Raw genomic sequence first — 20,430 nt, 5'->3', positions numbered from 1 at the left:
ACCGACCGACCGACCGACCGACCGACCGACCGACCGACCGACCGACCGACCGACCGACCGACCGACCGACCGACCGACCGACCGACCGACCGACCGACCGACCGACCGACCGACCGACCGACCGACCGACCGACCGACCGACCGACCGACCGACCGACCGACCGACCGACCGACCGACCGACCGACCGACCGACCGACCGACCGACCGACCGACCGACCGACCGACCGACCGACCGACCGACCGACCGACCGACCGACCGACCGACCGACCGACCGACCGACCGACCGACCGACCGACCGACCGACCGACCGACCGACCGACCGACCGACCGACCGACCGACCGACCGACCGACCGACCGACCGACCGACCGACCGACCGACCGACCGACCGACCGACCGACCGACCGACCGACCGACCGACCGACCGACCGACCGACCGACCGACCGACCGACCGACCGACCGACCGACCGACCGACCGACCGACCGACCGACCGACCGACCGACCGACCGACCGACCGACCGACCGACCTTGGCATAACACATATACAGGGCTTGCCTCCGAGATAAGGCAAAAGGACCTCAACCTCCGGACTACAACCTTACGTCACTGGGGAGCAGAAGCACCAAATTTGAAAGTAACAAACTGATTTTGAACAAGTAGAACTGTATTATTATTACTAGTAATTATAGTGATAGCAATCACAGCACTTATCATTCACTAAATAACGACGTAATTACGCTGAGGACATTATCACAAGACTTGATGTTCAATGTATCAGGTTGACCCTACTATCTTTGTGACAGTCTCATCGCCACTGATCGAAACGACGGTATGCGCGAAAAATTTCTGCTGTGATACGACCAGATTCAGAAGGTCGTCGGTTGATCACTGCACCAAACGATTACGCCAATAGTGCTGAAGGAAGGGGCCAGTGTTTGATTGCTTACGAAACAGTTGCCCTCCTGGCGTTCTTTAAGTGAAACGTCATAATGCACTACCTTTTCAGGTATTTCCCGTTTCTCTTTCTGTGGCATGTCGGGGAACTGCAGCTCGGAACTGGACGAGCTCGTCGAGTGCTCGAAGTTGTCACTCTCTTTCACGCCCGCTTTCGTACGCAGATCTCTTTTCGCCATGGTCTTCCTCGGTGCTCTCGCCTGAGGAGCGTCTGGCTTGGCCATGGCAGCGCTTTCATCACTGTCCTGTCCTATCCTGGGCGCTGTGGTTGCACGTGGTTCTGTGGGAAGTACAATAAATGGTGAGTATCATGCCGTAGTTTCACGGAAAGACTGAAGCAGTGATTGCGATAGCAACAAATTTGAAGGTTATATGATGTGAGGCTATAGGAACAAGCTTACTGTTTTGAAATCCTATCTGGCGTAGCTCTACAAAGCGGTAGCGTAAAAAGATCTGGCCACTCCAGTGAACGAAGCTGTTATCGTCGTGCCTGCTGAAAAGCCAAATTATTGTGGTCGTGAAACTTTGAACGAAAAGTGGTCTAATACCTGGTGCCCTAGACATCAACGCCTGCCGTACAGTTGAAGTGCGGCTAGGTGAGGAGGGAACATTAAGGAACACGAAAACGCCTGACACTGAGCTAAATGGTTGACTCCTTTATTATTATAGCGCTTGGTCGAGTGGCTATAATGGGGAAGGTGGAGAAGCGTATGCAGGCAGTCTGCTAACTGGGCTGGTGATTGGTTCATCGCATTGTCGGTTCAACGAGGCATCCCTATTACGTGGTGGTTTCGTGCGTATTATTCTTTGGTTGTTTATTTGAGTATGATTTTTTTACTGGTCTGACGCTTCCGTAAAGCTGAAATAGCTTAAAGAATGCGTAAATAACCACTCCCATGACCTTTCGTGATAGCGCTTGCGGCACTCCCAGTGAAGAAACGCGCTACTGTATGGTTGCCAAAGTGAGGCCTTTTAGTGGGAGTTTCCTGGATATTGTCATATTGTCCTCGTGAGTTATGGTATCAAAATTTCTTGTTCTGCCAACTTCTCTGGTGCATATTGCAAGCACACTATTTGGCTACAAAAACAAGCTTGCTTCTCTAATATTTTCTGGGGATAATCTTTTTCTGTACCACAACCAACTGGCGAGCCATAAATACATGATAAAATCTGTAGTTATGAAAAGCATGTCAAAGCTCAGCAATTATTAAAAAAATTGATTTCGCGCAATTAAGTACGATTGCGTGACCTCGCTACCACTAGTAGTTGTGACATGATAATTTATTGCATTTAATTTTGCTTTGCTTACAGTTTATTGTTCGCGCCATACTTAGATGACGATGATGGCGACGAGCCACTGGCTACATCACCTATAGGCTTCTACGGAAGTTTAGTTAGCAATTTACATATACCTTGCCTGTCGCTTCAACGTGAAATCAGCTGTGAGACTACAGTAAAGGCAATGGTGGGGTTTGCGTGCCGATTCCCAATTGAGATTTACGGTGGGCGCTACACCGATGACCTACCATATATGTGTTAATAAAAATACGCATTTTCCTCGAAGATCAACCTAGTGCCCTTTCCGGGTCCTATAGACGACAAAATCTATCACTTTCAGGAGGCAGCCATCTTTGGTTGGGGTAGCTCATCACACTGAACAGACGACCACGATCATCTCAGCCTGCGCTTATCGCATGCTGGCTGAACTGGCCGCGAGTGTTGGTTCGCCATCAGTTATGCCGTAACCAAGCCCGTAGCCTCCGGCACTGGCCGCGCCGACTGATAATAACTGAGTTCAAGGATATATATACTTTCTCTAAGCGCAGCTCCAAGAGCAGAAATAATCGGTTCCTTATCCATGCGCGTTTCGACCAACGGAAGACGGGTGGTGTGTTTCCTTTTCGTTCTGTAGAGATCGATGGCAGCAGTCACTCGCAGGGCTATGTTATCGCACGTACTTTTACTTTAGGTCAGCTCATATTCATTACTCAGTCAGACTTGCCGTATCATTTTTTGATGGGTAAGGCTAGAATCATGCATATTTCTGGCGATAACGGCAGTCGTTGACCCCTTATGTTTCATTCAAGAACAGTCTACTTCCCAGCGTTATCACCTCAAAGCGGGGGACCAATGACAAGTCATTGTAAGTAGTATGTCATTGCTTCATTTTTGTTACTTTGTTCGGTCGGTATCGATTAAGGGGAGAGGCGATGCGTTTAAAGGAGCTTTCCTTCCCCCGCGTACTCTGTTCATTAGTTCATCCGTGGCGAATGGCAAGACACTCACAGGCAGATCATGTATTCTGAACTTCTTGATTGTAAAGAACGATGTCACATCTTTCCACAATACCATTGGAGGGTGGCGACGGGGTGGGGCTCTCATTTGGTCTCACGTCGGACCACGGAAGGGCGACACCGCGTTGATGACGCTGTAGCCTCGAGCTTGGCTCGACGTTCTGGTTGCGGTCGCGACCTTCGGCAACGTCTCCAGCCACGCCCTGTCCTTCTTCGCCGTCGTTCGAGCTGTGTTTTTTGCCGTGTGGTGTCTGGGAAGAACAGAAGTGTCACTCAAACAGATTCTGATTGGTCTTAAAACGCGTTCACATCTGCAATTAGCACCGGTCGCGCTAACAAGTTAGTCACGAAGCTACAGGCCGCGAATAGTCATGAACGACAACTTTGGTGGCAACTGTAATCGTACTTGCTGGAACAGGAGGCCAGCTTGTATTGAGGTGCAATAGCAATTACAACACACGCGATAGCTGTGGCCGATAGTTATGAGTCGCACTAAGGCGTGAATAGGCCGCGTACAGCCGCTTTTTCGGCTGCCGGTCACCAATGGTCACGCTACTGGGAGCTATGTAGTTGCCCATGTGAGTAAAGCTTTAGAACTCAATTCCACTTGGTATACACCTAGAAAACGAATTGTTGTGTACGCTTGGTCATGCAGGTCAGCCAACGCTTCTTTTCTCTTCTATTTCCTCACACGTGCGTCATCGTAGCAACGGACAAGCTCAATGTCAATTTGTTCTTTCGCTCACAGCCCTCCATGTCGGTAAGTGAGAGCCGCGAGAGGGCGTGCGTACGCGGCTTGGTGGCGCTAGCCACCGCCCGATCTAAAGGGTACAGCCATATCCATCCATCCATCCAGACCTCCACTGCTTTCGATTACGAAGAGGAATACGTGCAGCGTTTCGCTACTTGCCGCGAGGAGACGCTGACGCGAGAGAAACCACTGCGGGCATGCCCTGCATGATTGTTGCTCGCAGCAACTACGACGGTCGACAGAACGAGGTCAAACTAAGCATGTAGAACGATAGCAACAATTTGCTGAAATCGCTCTTCAAGGTGGTTTGACCGAGTGAAAACACGTTATTTTTATATGTGTTTTGAAATGGTCAAAGAAGAAACATTTCCGTTGAAGTGCTCGTAATGTTGACCTCAACTGAGTACACTACAAGTTTTTTACATACTCCTTTATTGACAACCTGTATACATATTCAAAAGACTGTACCTTGCGCAGATATTATTAGCTCAACGTATGCATGCCCGCCATCATTAAGTAATAAAGAAAAAATTGCGTGCATCGGTATGTGTTAACACTACGTACCCGTGCTTACTCGTCATAATACAGTGTAACAATATTTGGAGCACAATTGTGGTTTCCTCCTCCAAATTCACAAGTAGTCACGCAAGACTAATACCCGCTTACACGGTATGCGAAATCACTCATGCAGAATATTTGCCTCACTCTGTGATGAAAGGCCTAAAAACTTTAGCCTACCTTTCTAAAATCATTGTTCGAAAGACTCATTTGTAAGAAATAATGGGGCTAAAATGGTGTAGTTGGCAATAAATAAGATTCTCCTTTATGTTTCTATGTTGTTCGGAAGCAATCTTGTTCAGGCTGGAGTCTGCAGAAAATGAACCGAAATAAACACCATGTTAAAATGTGAAATCTAAAAGAAATATACTTTCTTAGTACGCCGAACGTTCTGATAAAGAAGTCAGATAGGACAGAGCGCACATGAAACGTCACCTAAAGTATTTTCTTTCCGAATGCAGTACGAACCAGCCTGAGTAGCCACTCTTAAAACGTGTGAAAACATTTTAACTGTATTAAACACTTTTACAACGCTTGATTTATACACTGAAGAGAACGCACTTTGTTAATTTTCCCGTCGGCATTATTTAATGCTCAAGGAAAACAGCCTTACTCACCTTTGTGGGCGACAGCGGCTGATGTTTGTCGGAGTGTTTATCCATCAATCGGAATGCAGTTGAATCTGTCCAAGAGTGAGAGCTACAAAACTGACAAAATAAATAGAAAACACAAAACACGAGGACGGAATGTGCTGTGCTAAGGAGTCGAGAGGCTCGCGGAAGGTGCGTAAATGGTTATTGGCCAGAATTACGTGCCAAATAACGAGTGGTTTTATTGCGACAGGTAATGTGTGCTCCCGGGGCAAATGTTTGCTGTCGGCGTTACCGGCGTCGAGATGTTACTTATTAAAGTCAAAGATGAACACTTGGTAGATGTCTGCCTGGTTAGAATAGGAATGAGTCAGTTAGAAAACTCCAACCGTATATAAGCGCCGCACATCTTTGGCTTTTTCATCGCCTCAGGAAGAAGCTGGTCTGGCTTCAAAACATCGGGTTTCTGGGTACAAGCTTTGGTTGGAGTTTCGTAATTTCCTCATGCCTATAAAGTCAATGTGTGATTGTTTTTCGCCACATAGCAGAATGTTCGCTTCGAGTTGGCAAATGGCTGCTATGAAAAACAAGACTTGCGCAATTTATCTTAGACCATATGAAAGAAATTTTGAGAGACGGATATATATATATATGAAAAAATTAAGGAAATGAAACCTTAGCACGAATGCAAAGAAAAGACGTCCCCCACAAGAAACGTAGAATTCAAAGGTAGCAGAGAGGGCGTATTTTTAAGAATGACCCCAGGAGGGTGCGCATGGTTGCCTTGGTGTATGAGCACATCGAGTTTTTGAAGCATAGTTAACCCTCCCCCCCCCCCCCAAAAAAAAAAAAAAACTGCCTGTGTGACTTGGCGTGGAATGAAAGACCGCTTTGCGGCCAATGCTTTACACCCGATTATAAAAAAAAGCATGGAACAACACGAACTTGAATTTGTACATGGAACAACACGAACTTGAATTTGTATGGTTAATAAAACATGTAGTAGTTACGACCTCATCTACATTATGATTTTTTAACACGAGCACTTCAAGTCTAAAGAGTACGTAGTACGACGCACTTGACCTGTGTGTTCATGCTTCTTTCGTCATCGTACTTCTTTCTGTTTAAGTTCGTGCATGTCGCACCAACCTTCCGAGAACAAAGCACACTTCGAACCATGCATACTTGAATGGTCGTGATATAGCCAATATCAGAAAAACTATTGTAAAGAGAGACTCAATAAGCTGAAGCTCAGCTTTGTTAGTTAAACATAAAAATGCATAATGATTCACAAGATATGTCTGTCTTAAAATAAAATAGTACAATTTACACTGTGCCTGTCTTTTATCGACTTCTGAATTGCCCCTGTCTGAAGAAGCAATAAACCACATGCAAGAATGGCGGACTACTCAAATCGCCTCGTCAACGACTGTACAACCACTTGTAATCTCACGGCCTTATCGGGTTTCACAATTCTATGCGTAAAAACAGCAACGAAATAATTCATGAAAGAAATGTGTGAGAGGGAGTGACAAATGTCGCGGTGAGTTACTTTATCGTATTCAACGAGAATCTCTCAATATTTTTATTTTGGGTATTGATCTTGTATTGAACTGTGTAACGAATGCACAGTACCAGTGCATGGACTAGACTTCCTTGACAGCAGGCTTAGAACAGTTAGCATGTCTCACATGAACTATGCGCAAACTTAACTGAGAAGATATTTTCTTGTAGCTTCTCAACAGGCATGCACTATGAGTGCAAGAGAAGCGAGAACCATGATATGCTTACCCTTTGAAAGAGGTATCTTCTTCTTCGCTTGATTTGTTCTCGTGTGTTTGAACCTCATCCTTTTCTTGCCAGTATAGCATCCGCTGCAGCCTCTTGGAAAAGCTACGATTCGTACTTGAAACGTGTCACGAAGCGCTCCCCAAGCGTTTATTTTCTGCGCTGATGTATTACGCGTGTAGAATATGTTCTTGTATGTTAACGTATAGAAAAATTATCTTTGATATTGCGGAACAAAATGATTCATATGGGGGTCAAAGTATTTGAAACCAACAGCACTGAAATTGAACAGAGACAGATAGTAGTTATTCCTAATTTTGTAATATCTTTACTGAAGGCCTATAATTGCACTACCACAAACGCATTCGCAAATGATAATTTTAACATTATTAAAAAACACAGATAAGTGCGGTACTATTATGGTTCTTATTATACATGCATTCATGATAAGTGAACTTGTGCGAATTGGCTTAGAAAAATCTATCTATCTATCTATCTATCTATCTATCTATCTATCTATCTATCTATCTATCTATCTATCTATCTATCTATCTATCTATCTATCTATCTATCTATCTATCTATCTATCTATCTATCTATCTATCTATCTATCTATCTATCTATCTATCTATCTATCTATCTATCTATCTATCTATCTATCTATCTATCTATCTATCTATCTATCTATCTATCTATCTATCTATCTATCTATCTATCTATCTATCTATCTATCTATCTATCTATCTATCTATCTATCTATCTATCTATCTATCTATCTATCTATCTATCTATCTATCTATCTATCTATCTTAAATCTGTTGTTCCAGGAAGATTTTTTAAAGTGTCGTTTGGCTAGCCCTACCACATCGCGTAGGCGCCTTCAGTGTTGAATGAATTTAGTAGCACGACTCGGGGGCTCCGAATACCGCATGGGAGGGCATCCTTCATGGCTGATGAAATTTTCGTGGCTTTCGCCCTTCAGACAGCCTATCTACGTCATATCCCTGTTATTCCTATCGCGCTTCTAGTGTAGGCGTAAGTGTTTATTGTTTGCAGTATATTGCTCAGCGTAGCACGGCTAGTTATTGCTTGCGTGCACCTCTTGGCGCAATGAAATCACTCACATTTTCACTCTATTTTACATGGCTTTCTGTGTTGTTGTAAAATAAGGATCAGAAAAACGTTATCGAGAACTTATTTCTGACGATTATGTCAGTTTAAAGGAATTTCAACGAACACGCTCATTACTAACAATATTGTATGAGGATATGATGATAACATGTTATAAACATATATATTTCCTGTTGGAAAAAAGCACCTTTATGCGCTCATATTATCCTAACTAAAATGCGATAATTATTACTTTTCATAGAGAAATCAGTGCGTGTTTGTAGAATATTCGACACGTTATTGTGAGAAATCACGTCTTATATATACCACTAGTAATATTGAAAGATACTATTGCTACGGTTTACGAATACAAAAGTGCCTCACATAAGGGCCTCACATATGAGACAACAGCACGTCCATGCCCGCAGTATGACATTTTTTTTAGGATGGAGTCTGTATAGGTAAGGTATTACGTGCTACACCTATGAGTACACTAAATTTCTTCATATGAATATTTGCACGTCTCTTCATGTGGTATAAAACGTGTTTAAAGTATTATTAGTGATAAACCTGTATATTGTAGACAGGGAAAACATCACACAGAGATCCAAGTGTATTTACCGCTAAATTTCTTAGGCAACATACGAAAGTGACAAGGAGTGGCGCAAACGTCCTCGTGAAATTGTTTTCGAAATTTGATATATGATAAAACTAAAACACCAATGGCACAGGCGCGCAATGTGACAACGCCCATCAGCTAATGACTCTCCCAGATGTGGTTTTTCTTCCGAGAAGGCCAATTTTGTTCTTTCTCAATGAAACAGATGTCACACGAACGCAGCTATACTGCCCTTGCTTTGCATTTGGGCTGCATCCGCAATCTTTCGGGCGTGCTCGTCTCCATCTGGAAAAACAGCAGCGCAATGTCCATACAACGGTTCGCAACGGTCGTTGTTTTCATCTATTGTATAAAACATTTTGCCCAAGAAGTAGTTGATCGTGAAATATCGACTGGCTCGAACTGAAACACTGTTAAGATAATGAAAGTGCCACGAAATGGGTCAGGTGCGGAAGTGAGGAGAAGGGGTTCAGAGAAGAGAAAGACGATGGGTGCACTCCAAGTGGCTGAAAGTCCCTGCGATACGGCAACCCCTATGGCTCAGCATAGTACGTGGAGTTGGTGATCCGGTCGCGAGCTGCGCCAAGCGCCTTCCAATAGCTCCCGCATCTCAGCCCGTGTGAAGGTAGGAGAAGGAATTGGGCTTGTTGGAACATGAACGATATACAAGAGTGTCAATTGGAGCGAGGACGGGAACAAAATGTTGTCATTTTGCGCACGTAACTCGAACAATTGAGTTTATCGTGCAGCTAACGCGATCACCAATGCTAACGCTGGAATGATTGGTGGCACAAGTATAAAAAACGACACGCCTTATCATTGGTGAGATTACGGATGACCGACGTTGTACTCGAACTTATCGTTGCAGAGAGTGCGGCACTTTTTTTTTAGCACGATCTCACTCAATAAATTTTTTTTCAGTCTTGCCTGCTGCAGTTCTGCTTTCTTCACCATCCCCGCGTGACAGTATCAACCACCCTCGATGCTTCAGAATGAGAGTTTTGCGAGCGTCTAGCCTCCGTTTTCCGATCATGGTGCCATACTGCTTCTTCCGTTACTCTGAAAACAGTGTCAAACACCTGGCGTGACGAAGTTGTTAATCTTCTCGTTTGAGAGTGGGAAAGGGTGTTCGTTCCAAGGTTTTCTTGACAAATGAAGTGTCTGCTAATAATTACTTGCTAATTCGTTGGCCACCATATATGTTTCAGCTTTTTTATTCGTGCACCAAAGGTTCCACCATTACGGCAAAAGTCTTAATATGATCATTCGTAAAACACGAAAAATTTACCGTTGGTGACATCAGTGGTGCCAATGCGAGGTATACGAAAATCAGCATCACGGGTTTACATCCCCAAAATCGCTATCCCGAGAGAAAATATCGCCAAAACATTTACGTCATCGCCACGTAAAGGTGACGTCATTTGACGTGACGTGAATGGCGACTTCATCTCATGATATCATTGCTTTGTCAAAATTGGGGCAATCACGCAGGCAGTTAACAAATCACACCATCGCTCACTAAGGAAAAACCATGAGTAGCATGTTAAGCAATGCATAGTGTTCTACAGTGCATAGGTCGACTCAAAGTTTCGTTCATCATGGGCACATCGCCCGATGTAAGGCGTTCTTGCAAGTGCAGCACACTATGAATTCACTGTAGTTTGTTCATCACGCGTCTGCAGAACTTCTTTCCGCGACGCCAGCACGTGATTGGTAAGATAGTGGAGAGGGGAGAAGCCACAGCGTCTTACCCAGCCCTTTGCACAGGCCGGAAAGGGCTAGCGCGTGAGCCATTCTGGCAGTGTTTGGACCAGCCTTTGCGCATGAGCAGCAAGGGTGGTCACGCAGCACATCATCGGACTAAACTCCGCTATAGGCTGCTTGACATCTAGAAACACGGTGGGGTGTAGAAAGTTCGCAATACCTCCAGGTCCTGGAGGTACGCCAACATCAAGTTAGGTGCCTAATGCTTGCGGAAGAATGTGGAGTAGAATCAATGCATCGACTGGGTTTAATTGATATATATGTGGGGTTTAATATCCCAATACCACCACATGATTATGAGACGCCGTAGTGGAGGGCTTCGCAAATTTAGACCACTTGGAGTTTTTTTAACTTGCACCCAAACCTGAGCACACGGGCCTATAATACAGCATTTCCGCCTCCATCGAAAATGCAGCCGCCGCAGCCGGGATCCGATCCCGTTACCTGCGGGTTAGCAGCCGAGTACCTTAGCCACTAGACCAACACGGCGGGAGAATCGACTGTGTGAAAGATAAGGTAAAACTCTCAACACAAAAAGTAGACATATTAAATACGTGCGGAAAAGAATGCTGTAGTTTCAAACACAGACAATTTCACCTATACTCGAGTGTCCTGTAGTTTTAAACAAGGTATTCTTTTGGTAACAGTAATGTTTGTATATGTATTACGTGTTTATTTATTGTGATATCAACAATCTCCTGAAAATCAATGGCATATGAATACTCCAATAGAATTTTACATTGTGACTTGTGCGGCTAACCTCCCTGTCATTCCTCCTTTCCTTCCTCCTCCTTTCTAGTTACTTGTGTTTTTCATGAATAATTATTTCTAACAACGACTGACTGGAGGTGTCGTAGCACAGTTGAAATAAGATCCTTGTGATTCCGTGGCCCATACACCATGAAGTACTTAGGGGTGACGTTAAGCATAACAAAAAAAAAAGCCACCAGCAAAATTCTCGGTTCTTTTTGTCGATTTGTAAGATATACAACTTCAGTGCATTTTTAAAATAATATGAGCGCGGTTTTATCGGCGTGCCGATTAATTATTGTTAGGGCGTGTTTAGACACTTAGGCCATCTTGCTATTATTGTCGGTGGTTTGCGAAGATCACTCGCCCAAGATTCATACATTTGTACTAATGACTGACTGAAGTAACCTCTCGGTAAGACGCACATTATTGACACGATGGGAAAGGCCCTGGTGGACTACATGCTTGTCGTCCGTGTGCTATCAACACAGTTCACCGCGTAACGAGCGAAGCCCGCACCCTAATGTGAGACAGAAAATAGCAACTTTTGTTTTAATTGTTCAGTGAAAGCTGTATATGGCCAGGAGAAACAACGAAACCGTTTGCCACAAGAAACGTTCAAAGTCTCCACTGGCTGGCCCGTAAGTAAAGTTGTTCTTCACGTCGAACCCGAGTGCGCCTACCGTTGGGCGGGCCGTCAGCGCCATCTTTCGTTTTTTAGCAGCCATGCCGCTGAACCCTCGCGCAGCTTGTCCAACGCAGGGATTGTGAGAGAGGGAAAAGGAAAAAATACAAAAGTGCGACGCCGTCTCACAGTGGAGGTCAGCTCAAGAGCGTTGCACAGAGAGGAGGAATGGGAGAAAAATAATTGTGGAATGGAAGGAAAAGAAAGATGATGACAAAACAAGTAATCCAGCCCCGCCATGTCCACCCGTGTGCACATGCGTCGCCTCTCAGCCAAGGAAAGCCGTGAAGCTGGTTGACAGGCAAAGGAGAGATGTAGACGAATATCACATGACGGGCTCAAGGGCACGTGATGAATGCGGCGTCGCAGGAAGGTTCAAGCTTCAACTTCCACATGGCGAGGGGGCGGATTGTACGAACATCCGAACAGCAGACAACGTTTCAAGAACAGTGCCTACAGATGATCCGTGGGAGAACTTGTGTCCGCTGGGCTCATGCAGCAGTCTGGTTTGGTGGCGGCGAAGCGCACAAAGCAACTGCGCGCATAGAATCCGACAGTTTTCCGAGCTGAATGTCGGCGGCAAAGGCCAGCCGAGGAAACGGCGTTGTAGGCAGACAAGCGTCGACGAGGCAATGACGGAGACGCGTTAACTGGGGCCGACACATATTTTCGGCAGGAGTTTTTTTACTGGCATAGGTTGCTAAGTGTGCAGCCGCCTGTGGCTGAAAAAATTTATCTTTGCTGGGTAAACATTTCTACGTAGTGCTTGGGTGGTGATTCGAACCCCTATTGAAAATGTGCCACCACCATTCACGGTAAAGAAAGAATGCACCGGTTTAGAAATGGCTTCTTGTACGCCACCAAAATTCCCCTTCGGCTATTCTAAACGTTCGTGACACCCCTTTCCTCTAAACATCACACCCTCTCTCCTAGCTCAATGCACCGTCTAAGCAGCAAGACCACCTATTGTGCTCGAATGGAACAGCCCAGTAAGCAGTCCCTGTCCTCGCCTAAAAAGTCTATAGGTAACAGATAAAAAGAATGGCGGACAACATCCCTACAGTATTCTAAGAAACGCCCACTACATTCTCGAAAAAATAGAAATAAAACATGATCCTAGGCTAAACCGGTAACCAAGCAAGAATGTCAAGGTAATACAATCTACGCTGTGAAGACCATGTGAACCATGTTCTTGCAAGGAGTAAGCAGAAACCTTACTTAAGCTTGACTGAGTGTCTAGAAAGAAAAGAAAAACAATCTAACAAGAGATGAGAAGAAGACAGAAAGTGAAAAAAAAAGAATGAAAGAAAGGAAAATAGAAGGAGGAGGAAAAAAAGGAAAAGAAAGAAAGGCAGGATGCGTAGTAAGTCAAGCACGTGAAGACATAGCTAGGCATGCACCATCTTTTTTTCGGTACGGGAAGAGATTCTAGGTATTTTTTTGTGTGTCTGCTAGCACCTTCCACTGTTAGTCTCTCATAAAGCGACAGCGTCGAGCATTAGCGAACGCCAACCATTAGTGTCACGTCAGCCGCCCGCATTCCTAACCGCATTACTGGCGAGAGTCCGGAGATCCGCGTTCACGGTCGCCGACTAACTGCCGCGTTACCTGTTTCTTCGCTAACGCGGCTACGCATGCCGTGTTTGCGCAGCCTTGCGAGAACGGTGGAAAGTGATTAGTAATTCTAGTGTCGCCTTGTACCGAGGTACAGAAGTGTCTCTTGGCACAGTGTCTTCTCCAGACTTGTTTGTTAACAAAAACAAGAAGTCAACATACAACTCTTTATCTAGCAAGCTTAAGACATATAGCCCACTTAGACTCACTCGTGAGATATGTTTTTCACTAAGTGCTCATGGGGACCTAGGCTTAACACAATTTTCCCAATCCAGACTCACTCGGACAGACAAGGCTTCTTGTCAACCCGAATCACTAGTAATCATACGCACCAACATATTACGTAGCCGGGCTCACTCCGGCTTAGACTCATGGCTTGATTTCAGTCTAAGTGAGCTTGACAGAGTTGACGCATGAGTCCATTAGCGTGAAACTGGGTTTTTTCGATCATGGTGTCAATGCTCCCTAACGCCAATATGCCACCTATTGGGTGCCCTACGAGATTCTTTTTTATTTTACGCCTGAAAACACTAGTCTTCCACGGTTTCAATCCAGAAAAGCGATTACTTTTCAATCCAGTTGGGAGCATTCAGGTAGGTGGTGGGTGGAAGTAAATAAAAACCACCCCTACTTGTGCCATGTGTCTCTGAGGTTGACGCCATCGCTTCGCCTTGAAAACCGAGGTTGATGGCATTGAACCTTACCCGCTATTCAAGGTGCTAATGATTGGCGGACAATGATAGTCCGAAAAATTAGCCAATGTTCTTAGAGTTTTTACGCATTTCATTTGTTCAATGTGCGTAACAGTCGTTACGTAAATCTTAATTTGCCGATAGTACACAATGTCTACGGCCATCCGACGATACCCTCTGTCCAATGGAAGCGGAAATGTTGTAGGCCTGTTTGCTCAGATTTGGGCGCACGTTATTTTGCTCAGATTTGGGCCGTTTGCTCAGATTTGGGCGCACGAAAATTTCGACCAGGTGGTCGAAATTTTCGGAGCCTTCCACTACGGCGTCTCTCATAATAATATGGTGGTTTTGGGACATTAAACCCCAGAAATCAATCATCAATCGATACCCTCTGTTGCTGCTAAAATTTAGAATGGTATTCCTACCCTAATTAAATGTCTGCCAAATATGATGCAGTCACTTAGGAAATCAATTCTATTGGAGAGTTACCAGTTGCCATATAAAGTTTGCTGAAATGTATGTACATGTAACATTATTTGTTTTTTTTACCTGACCATATTTGAGTTTGTAACCTGTGATAGAATTCTCTGTGTAAAGATTGTACTCGCTAAATAAACAACAACATGCCTTTTTTATAACGATTCCTTAACCAGCCATATTGGCTACGAATGCGAATACTTTCGCAGAAAGTTTCGTAGGTAATTTTTTTTCATTGAAAAATAAAGCATTATTTTTCTTTTACGTAGGCTAGCTGAGGCAACGGTGGGAAACTAACCCACTGACCCCCGGACATAGCGGTCTGATCAAAGTGTTCGCTATAAAATAGGGGTGGTAGGTAAGTGTGGATAGATAAGAAGTGACAAAATGCAAGACGATGAAGTTGATTAGCACATAAACAACCTAAAAATGAGAGGGCGGGATGATGACAAGAACTACGACGCCTAACGAAGGCAAGTAATGACGTTCAACGCAAAGGATTCACATTTGATCCGTAGAAACTACGATGCCATCAGTGGCATGCAGTAGTCTGTTGAGCGTAAGTGTGCACTTGTCTTCCATTAGGATCGTTAGGAAACCCGCTTGGGTGCAAAGGGGTATAAAGTTACGTAGCGGAAGCAGCATCGTCCTTCCACATCTTCTCAGCTCCATCCCAACGGTGTTCTTTCAATCAGAACGCAGTGAAAAGATAGAGAATCAAGTTGTGCGACCACGTCCCCTCTTTGCACAAGCCTATGTTCCTGTCATAGAAGGTTTGGGAGTCTCGAGGCACTGCAATCTCGTTGCTAAGACGAACGTACCCATTGAGGAGGAACGTACACAGATGTTTCTCTTGTGCACCGCTTTATTCGTGGTTCGTCTGAGCTCTGAGTTTTTGTTTGCTATTGCGAGTCCAACACAATCAGCTCAGCTAACCAAGAGGTTTTCGATTAACCAAACTCCGACGAGCACTTGTAGGTAAAGAAGAAAGGCCTCGAGGTTAAGGAAACCTAATTCGCCCACTCATCTAGAGACACTTCGAGCCAAGTTATTGAAGACGAACCTTTCAAAGATGGTCTTGGCTCATCTAGAGTTTTTCAATTAGGCAGTGGGTGCACTCGACGAGTGTACTTCGAGTTCAGTTTGGTGTTTTCTGTACCGGCATTGTAAAGTGTGGGGAGGTTTTTTTTTTGCTCATGTGAACTTGATGTTATGTGTAAATGGATTCAATGTTTATTTGGTGACAGATTTTTTATGAAAAACTGCGTAGCTTCAACCAAGCCTATAAGCCATTTCCAGCCATTTTCTTTGTTCTTGTGGATGTTCACTGAAAGTGTTTCATTTTATAAGACATACTGAATGAGTTTGAATTAAATGCGGGCACTGCGTATGGTTGTTTTTTGTGGCTCAGTCTCTTCGTCATCGGGTCCACGTGATTGTACTGATCCAAAAGAAAATTTACACATTGTGTATATTAGCCAAAAACTTTTTATCAAGTTCACTAACTTAACAGTTGTCCTGGTGTTAAAATACGGTAGTCAGCGTGTTCTACATGCTGTCCCAGGCTAACACGTTTCAGTAAATATTGTTACAGGTATGGGACATGGGGCGGTATTTTTATCTATCTATCTGCTTACGTTTGGGTGCTCTCGTGATCACCCTCTTAACTTGGCGTGAACTAAAATAAGCATGGGCGGTGCTGCCCACCCAATTTATAAACAATATGGGTAGACGAATATGACGCGGTGGTCAAGACATAAATAATCTCACATTTTCGTCGTGTACGTTGTCAAACAATTCCCGCCATACAGTGGCACATACACACGGGCGGTTATGTGCCGCTAGTATGCGGGTATGTGCGACTGGTGCTTGACACATAGTATTTACCCAGAAAGGATGAGAACACACATGGGCAATTTTAACGCGGAAGCGTTAAGAAATACCCGACATTGGTAGCGTCTACCCGACGAATGCAAAGAATTAATGTCAGGGTCCCAGCTGGAATTGAACCCAAGCATTCTGCATGGCAATGAAGTATTTTACCACACAGCTACTCCAGGTATCGGAACTTTTTAAACAGATGTCAATGTTCGTGAAACGCCAATAGTAGTTGCAGTTCTGCCCACCCAATTTATAAACATTACATATGTACTATATTGATACAGCCGTCACGTCGGGTTACCGTCAATTGTGGTTAGTTGTCATGCGCTGAAGTTGGTTCATGTAGCAAAGTCCAGAGTCAGCATCCTAGCGAGCATCAGCGCTTCATATTAGCTTCTAGAGGTACTAATACGCATGTTGCTGATGGTATTGTTATCTTTGCGCAGGTGCAAACAACTGGTTATATAAACATCTGCAACTCTTCAACATATGTTTCTACGTGCGACATTTGCACATATATTTAGCGTCATTTGATGATGTGTCGCTCAATAAAAAATTGATACATGCTCACCTTCGCTCTGCATGCTTCCCATAACGTCGTTCCCAAGGTACGTTCCCAAGGTACGTGGGATCTGGCAATTTTTTGTTTTGTTTCCCAAAGATCCACGACGCCTATCTGTGAAAACCAATGCGCTGATTTAATGAAATATTGCTAATTAACCGCCGTCTATATTTGTATGCTTATGATATTTATTATAGTTTTGATTATTACATGAAGCTGCGTTGTTTAGGTGTTTTTTTTTACTTTTCATTAACTCTGTCAAGTGATCACTAGTTTAGAAAAGTGATATCTGTTATGTTTTGATTTACACAACCTTTGTATGCTCATGTATTTTATTTTGTTGTACGCTGTCGATTGTGCCGTCACAGAGGGCATTCAGGGACTTTCTAGCTCACTAGAACAGCTTTCCACCTCAAGGATCTCCGACTACTTGAATCAAAATATTAGAAATAAAAATTTTATTAACTGACTAATTGATACTGAAGTGGGCTGCATTTTTTCTGGTGATGGGGCTTGGTCGATTAGAGTAAATATTTTAGCTTGGCAATTTGACCTTGTTGATGAAAGGTCACAAAGAAGGTTATACTTAAGGGCTGGTTTTCTTCGTTAGAAACAGCGCTAATGAGAACTGACAGACAATTATGCCAAGGAAAGTATAGGGGATATCATTAGAAGTAACTTGAATGTAAATATGATGAAAGAAAAGTGGATAAAAAGACCACTCTTTGTGTGCAACGACCGAACCTGCAAGCTTCGAATAACGCGTTTGATGCTCTATTAACTGAGCACAAATAGACGTGGTCCTATATCTGCCACTTATTAATAGCATGATCGTTTCTATTTCTGCCTAATAAACAAACCTTACAATATGTGAAAAAAAAACTGAGTGACGATGTTCATATTCACGAATGAAAATATTGGCAAACATGGTTGCGCTGGATAAGCAGGCAATGTAAAAAATGGCCGCGTATCTGCGGGCCTCGCTGCAAAGGCCTTCGAAGGACGATAGACTGCCTGGAGGTGCCTCGTGTCACATGGCGCCATCTGGCAGAGGTGTGAAGAAACGAAATATTTTTTTTTTTGAGAACCCAGAGGCACTGGTAGGTGGCCGCCCGGGTCGTTTTTGTTGAAGCCTCTGAACAATTTAGCGAAGCGTAGGAAACACCTATTTTTCTGTTCATAGCGTCCTATAGTCATCGCAGCGTAATAAAAACTTCGGTCTGTAGAACGATGTATATATGCTCATTCTAAATAAAAACACCCACAGCGTGACACTTACGTATTGATGTTGCGCCTCAAATATGAGGAATAATGGCTTTTTCTTGACAATGTACAAAAGTATGGAAGCAGCCACCAGATCAAGATGGGTGGGTTTTGAGCAATGGTTTAAGATTTCACCGAGTGGCTGAATCATTGGATAAACGCTAACAAAGCGAAATTTTTTCCCCGTAGTACGGGACGGGACGGCTTTACGCTCTCCCATAGTAGAGTACCTAGTACTCTAAATCGTTAACCACTTTTTCTAAACACAGTACGGAGCAAGGGGATGGCTTACTGCTCTACCATAGTTGAGTAGGAAGTACTCGAAATTGTTAAACATTTTTTTCTAAGCACCGGATGGCTTTCAGCTCTCGCATAGTAGAGTACAAAGTACTCTAAATCGTAAACTACTTTTTCTAAACACTCATTACAAGAAAGACTATGGTCTTTAAAATTAGCTATACTCCGCTTCAAGAGCTGCGGACAGTTCTGTGAGAGGTACGGGCACCCTCAGCCATTTACGCGAAAAAGCACCTAATAGTAGTGTTCCTACGCGAATGCCGCTTCCGTGAATCTAACAAGGCGCCCCACTCCACCTCTGTGAAAAAACGTGTACTGGGCTAATCAACCTTTTCATTTTGTAGCAGGTGGTGCTTCACACTTTCATGCTCTAGGGAGCCAACAGCTGTCACGTAAATTCTCCAGTATTTTCCAAAGTTCATTGGTTTATTTTGGAGGGGCCGACATCCCCTTTAAGTGAACTGGCCTGTCCTTGTACATTTACATTTAATAAAACCTGTTTCTATTGAGTTCTTGTCCCATCAGAGATTTTTTAAGAGATTGTGCTATGGGGAGGAGGAGGAATAAACGTTTATTTTTTGAAATGGTGTAGCGGTGTAGGTTCCACGTCCACATTAGGTGGAAGATCTCCTCATTCCAGTAACCCTCTGGCCTTCGGTCTGGACTTCAGTCAGTCTATAAATTGATTCAAATGAATATTTGAGTCATTGAACCAATCAATACGGATCAATATTTCCCGACGTAAAAGAACGTGATCTTTGCTTTCATGTTTGCTATTCTCACTGCAACTCTACTGAATAATTACGTTCTGCACACACCACGTAATTATTGCCCCGATCTCGTTGGAAGCATTCACATCTCCTCGTGCTCATCTCAACTTGAATCTGGCGTTGCAGCTCTGCTGAATCCGGCGGTGACATTGCACAAGGTGTGTCGTATCTTTGAAAAAATCTCAGCATATCCACGGAGTGCATGATAACGAGTGGGGCGAAGCGTGCATCCGTCCATCCGTGCGTCCGTCTGTGCGACCGTCCGTGCACCAGTTCGTGCGTTCGTCCATCCATCCGTCCATTCATCCGTCCGTCAATATGTGCGTCCATCCTTGCGTCCGTGCCTGCGTCCATTCATCCATGCGTCCATACATCCATCCTTCCATCCATCTGTGCGTCCGTCCGTCCATTCATCTAGTAAACACTCCAACTACCGCGATCTCGCATCTTGTTATCGTATATTCAACATAGATAAGCATACCACTATCCAGCGGACATTCCAAGGACTAAACGAGAGCTGGCACTCGCGATCTTTCTTGCGGCCTGCGCTTCATGTCTACTTCCCACCTTTCACCGCCTCTAGTTCATGGCTATTTACTAGTTCACTATATTCATGGCACTGCGGCCAAACCTTCACTGAACCTGTGTTTAGAAAAAAAAATGTTTAACGATTTCGAGTATATCGCACTCAACTATGAGAGAGCAATGAGCCGTCCCGCTAGAACCACACACAGCGAAACCTTGCAAAACGAAAGAGGTTGCGCCCAGCGAGTTTAACGTGGCAACCCTTTCTGGTGAGATAGTGCACAGTGTGCGTCTTCTTGATACTAGTTTTTATTTAGTAAGCATCAAATGCAAGGTAAGTTTTATTGAAGGTGAGGTAACCAATACTCGTCTCTGTATCTTATTTCACCGGAAACAACTATCTTTTTATTTATGATTATAACGTGCGCGCGTGCCGCTTCTCTAGTCCGGCCGTGAAGGTGGCTGGCTGCCTACTACTACTGC

At 44.2% G+C, this 20,430-nt stretch overlaps 1 protein-coding gene across 1 annotated transcript in view; it reads right to left on the bottom strand.

Annotated features, from left to right (window-relative positions):
* The window catches only part of LOC119164812 (uncharacterized), an 82,711-nt gene that overhangs the window by 35,500 nt on the left and 26,781 nt on the right, over positions 1-20,430 (bottom strand). Inside the window, exons 6-7 of the mRNA XM_075874470.1 lie at positions 3,307-3,502; positions 1,002-1,237 (exon numbers count right to left, since the gene is read on the bottom strand). Coding sequence (XP_075730585.1) covers positions 1,002-1,237; positions 3,307-3,502 — 432 coding nt within the window. The remainder of the gene's footprint in view (positions 1-1,001; positions 1,238-3,306; positions 3,503-20,430) is intronic.

The sequence above is a fragment of the Rhipicephalus microplus genome, chromosome 9 (assembly GCF_043290135.1).
Source record: "Rhipicephalus microplus isolate Deutch F79 chromosome 9, USDA_Rmic, whole genome shotgun sequence".
In the NCBI taxonomy this organism is placed as follows: Eukaryota; Metazoa; Arthropoda; class Arachnida; order Ixodida; family Ixodidae; genus Rhipicephalus; species Rhipicephalus microplus.
This window is presented reverse-complemented; position numbering and strand designations above follow the sequence as displayed.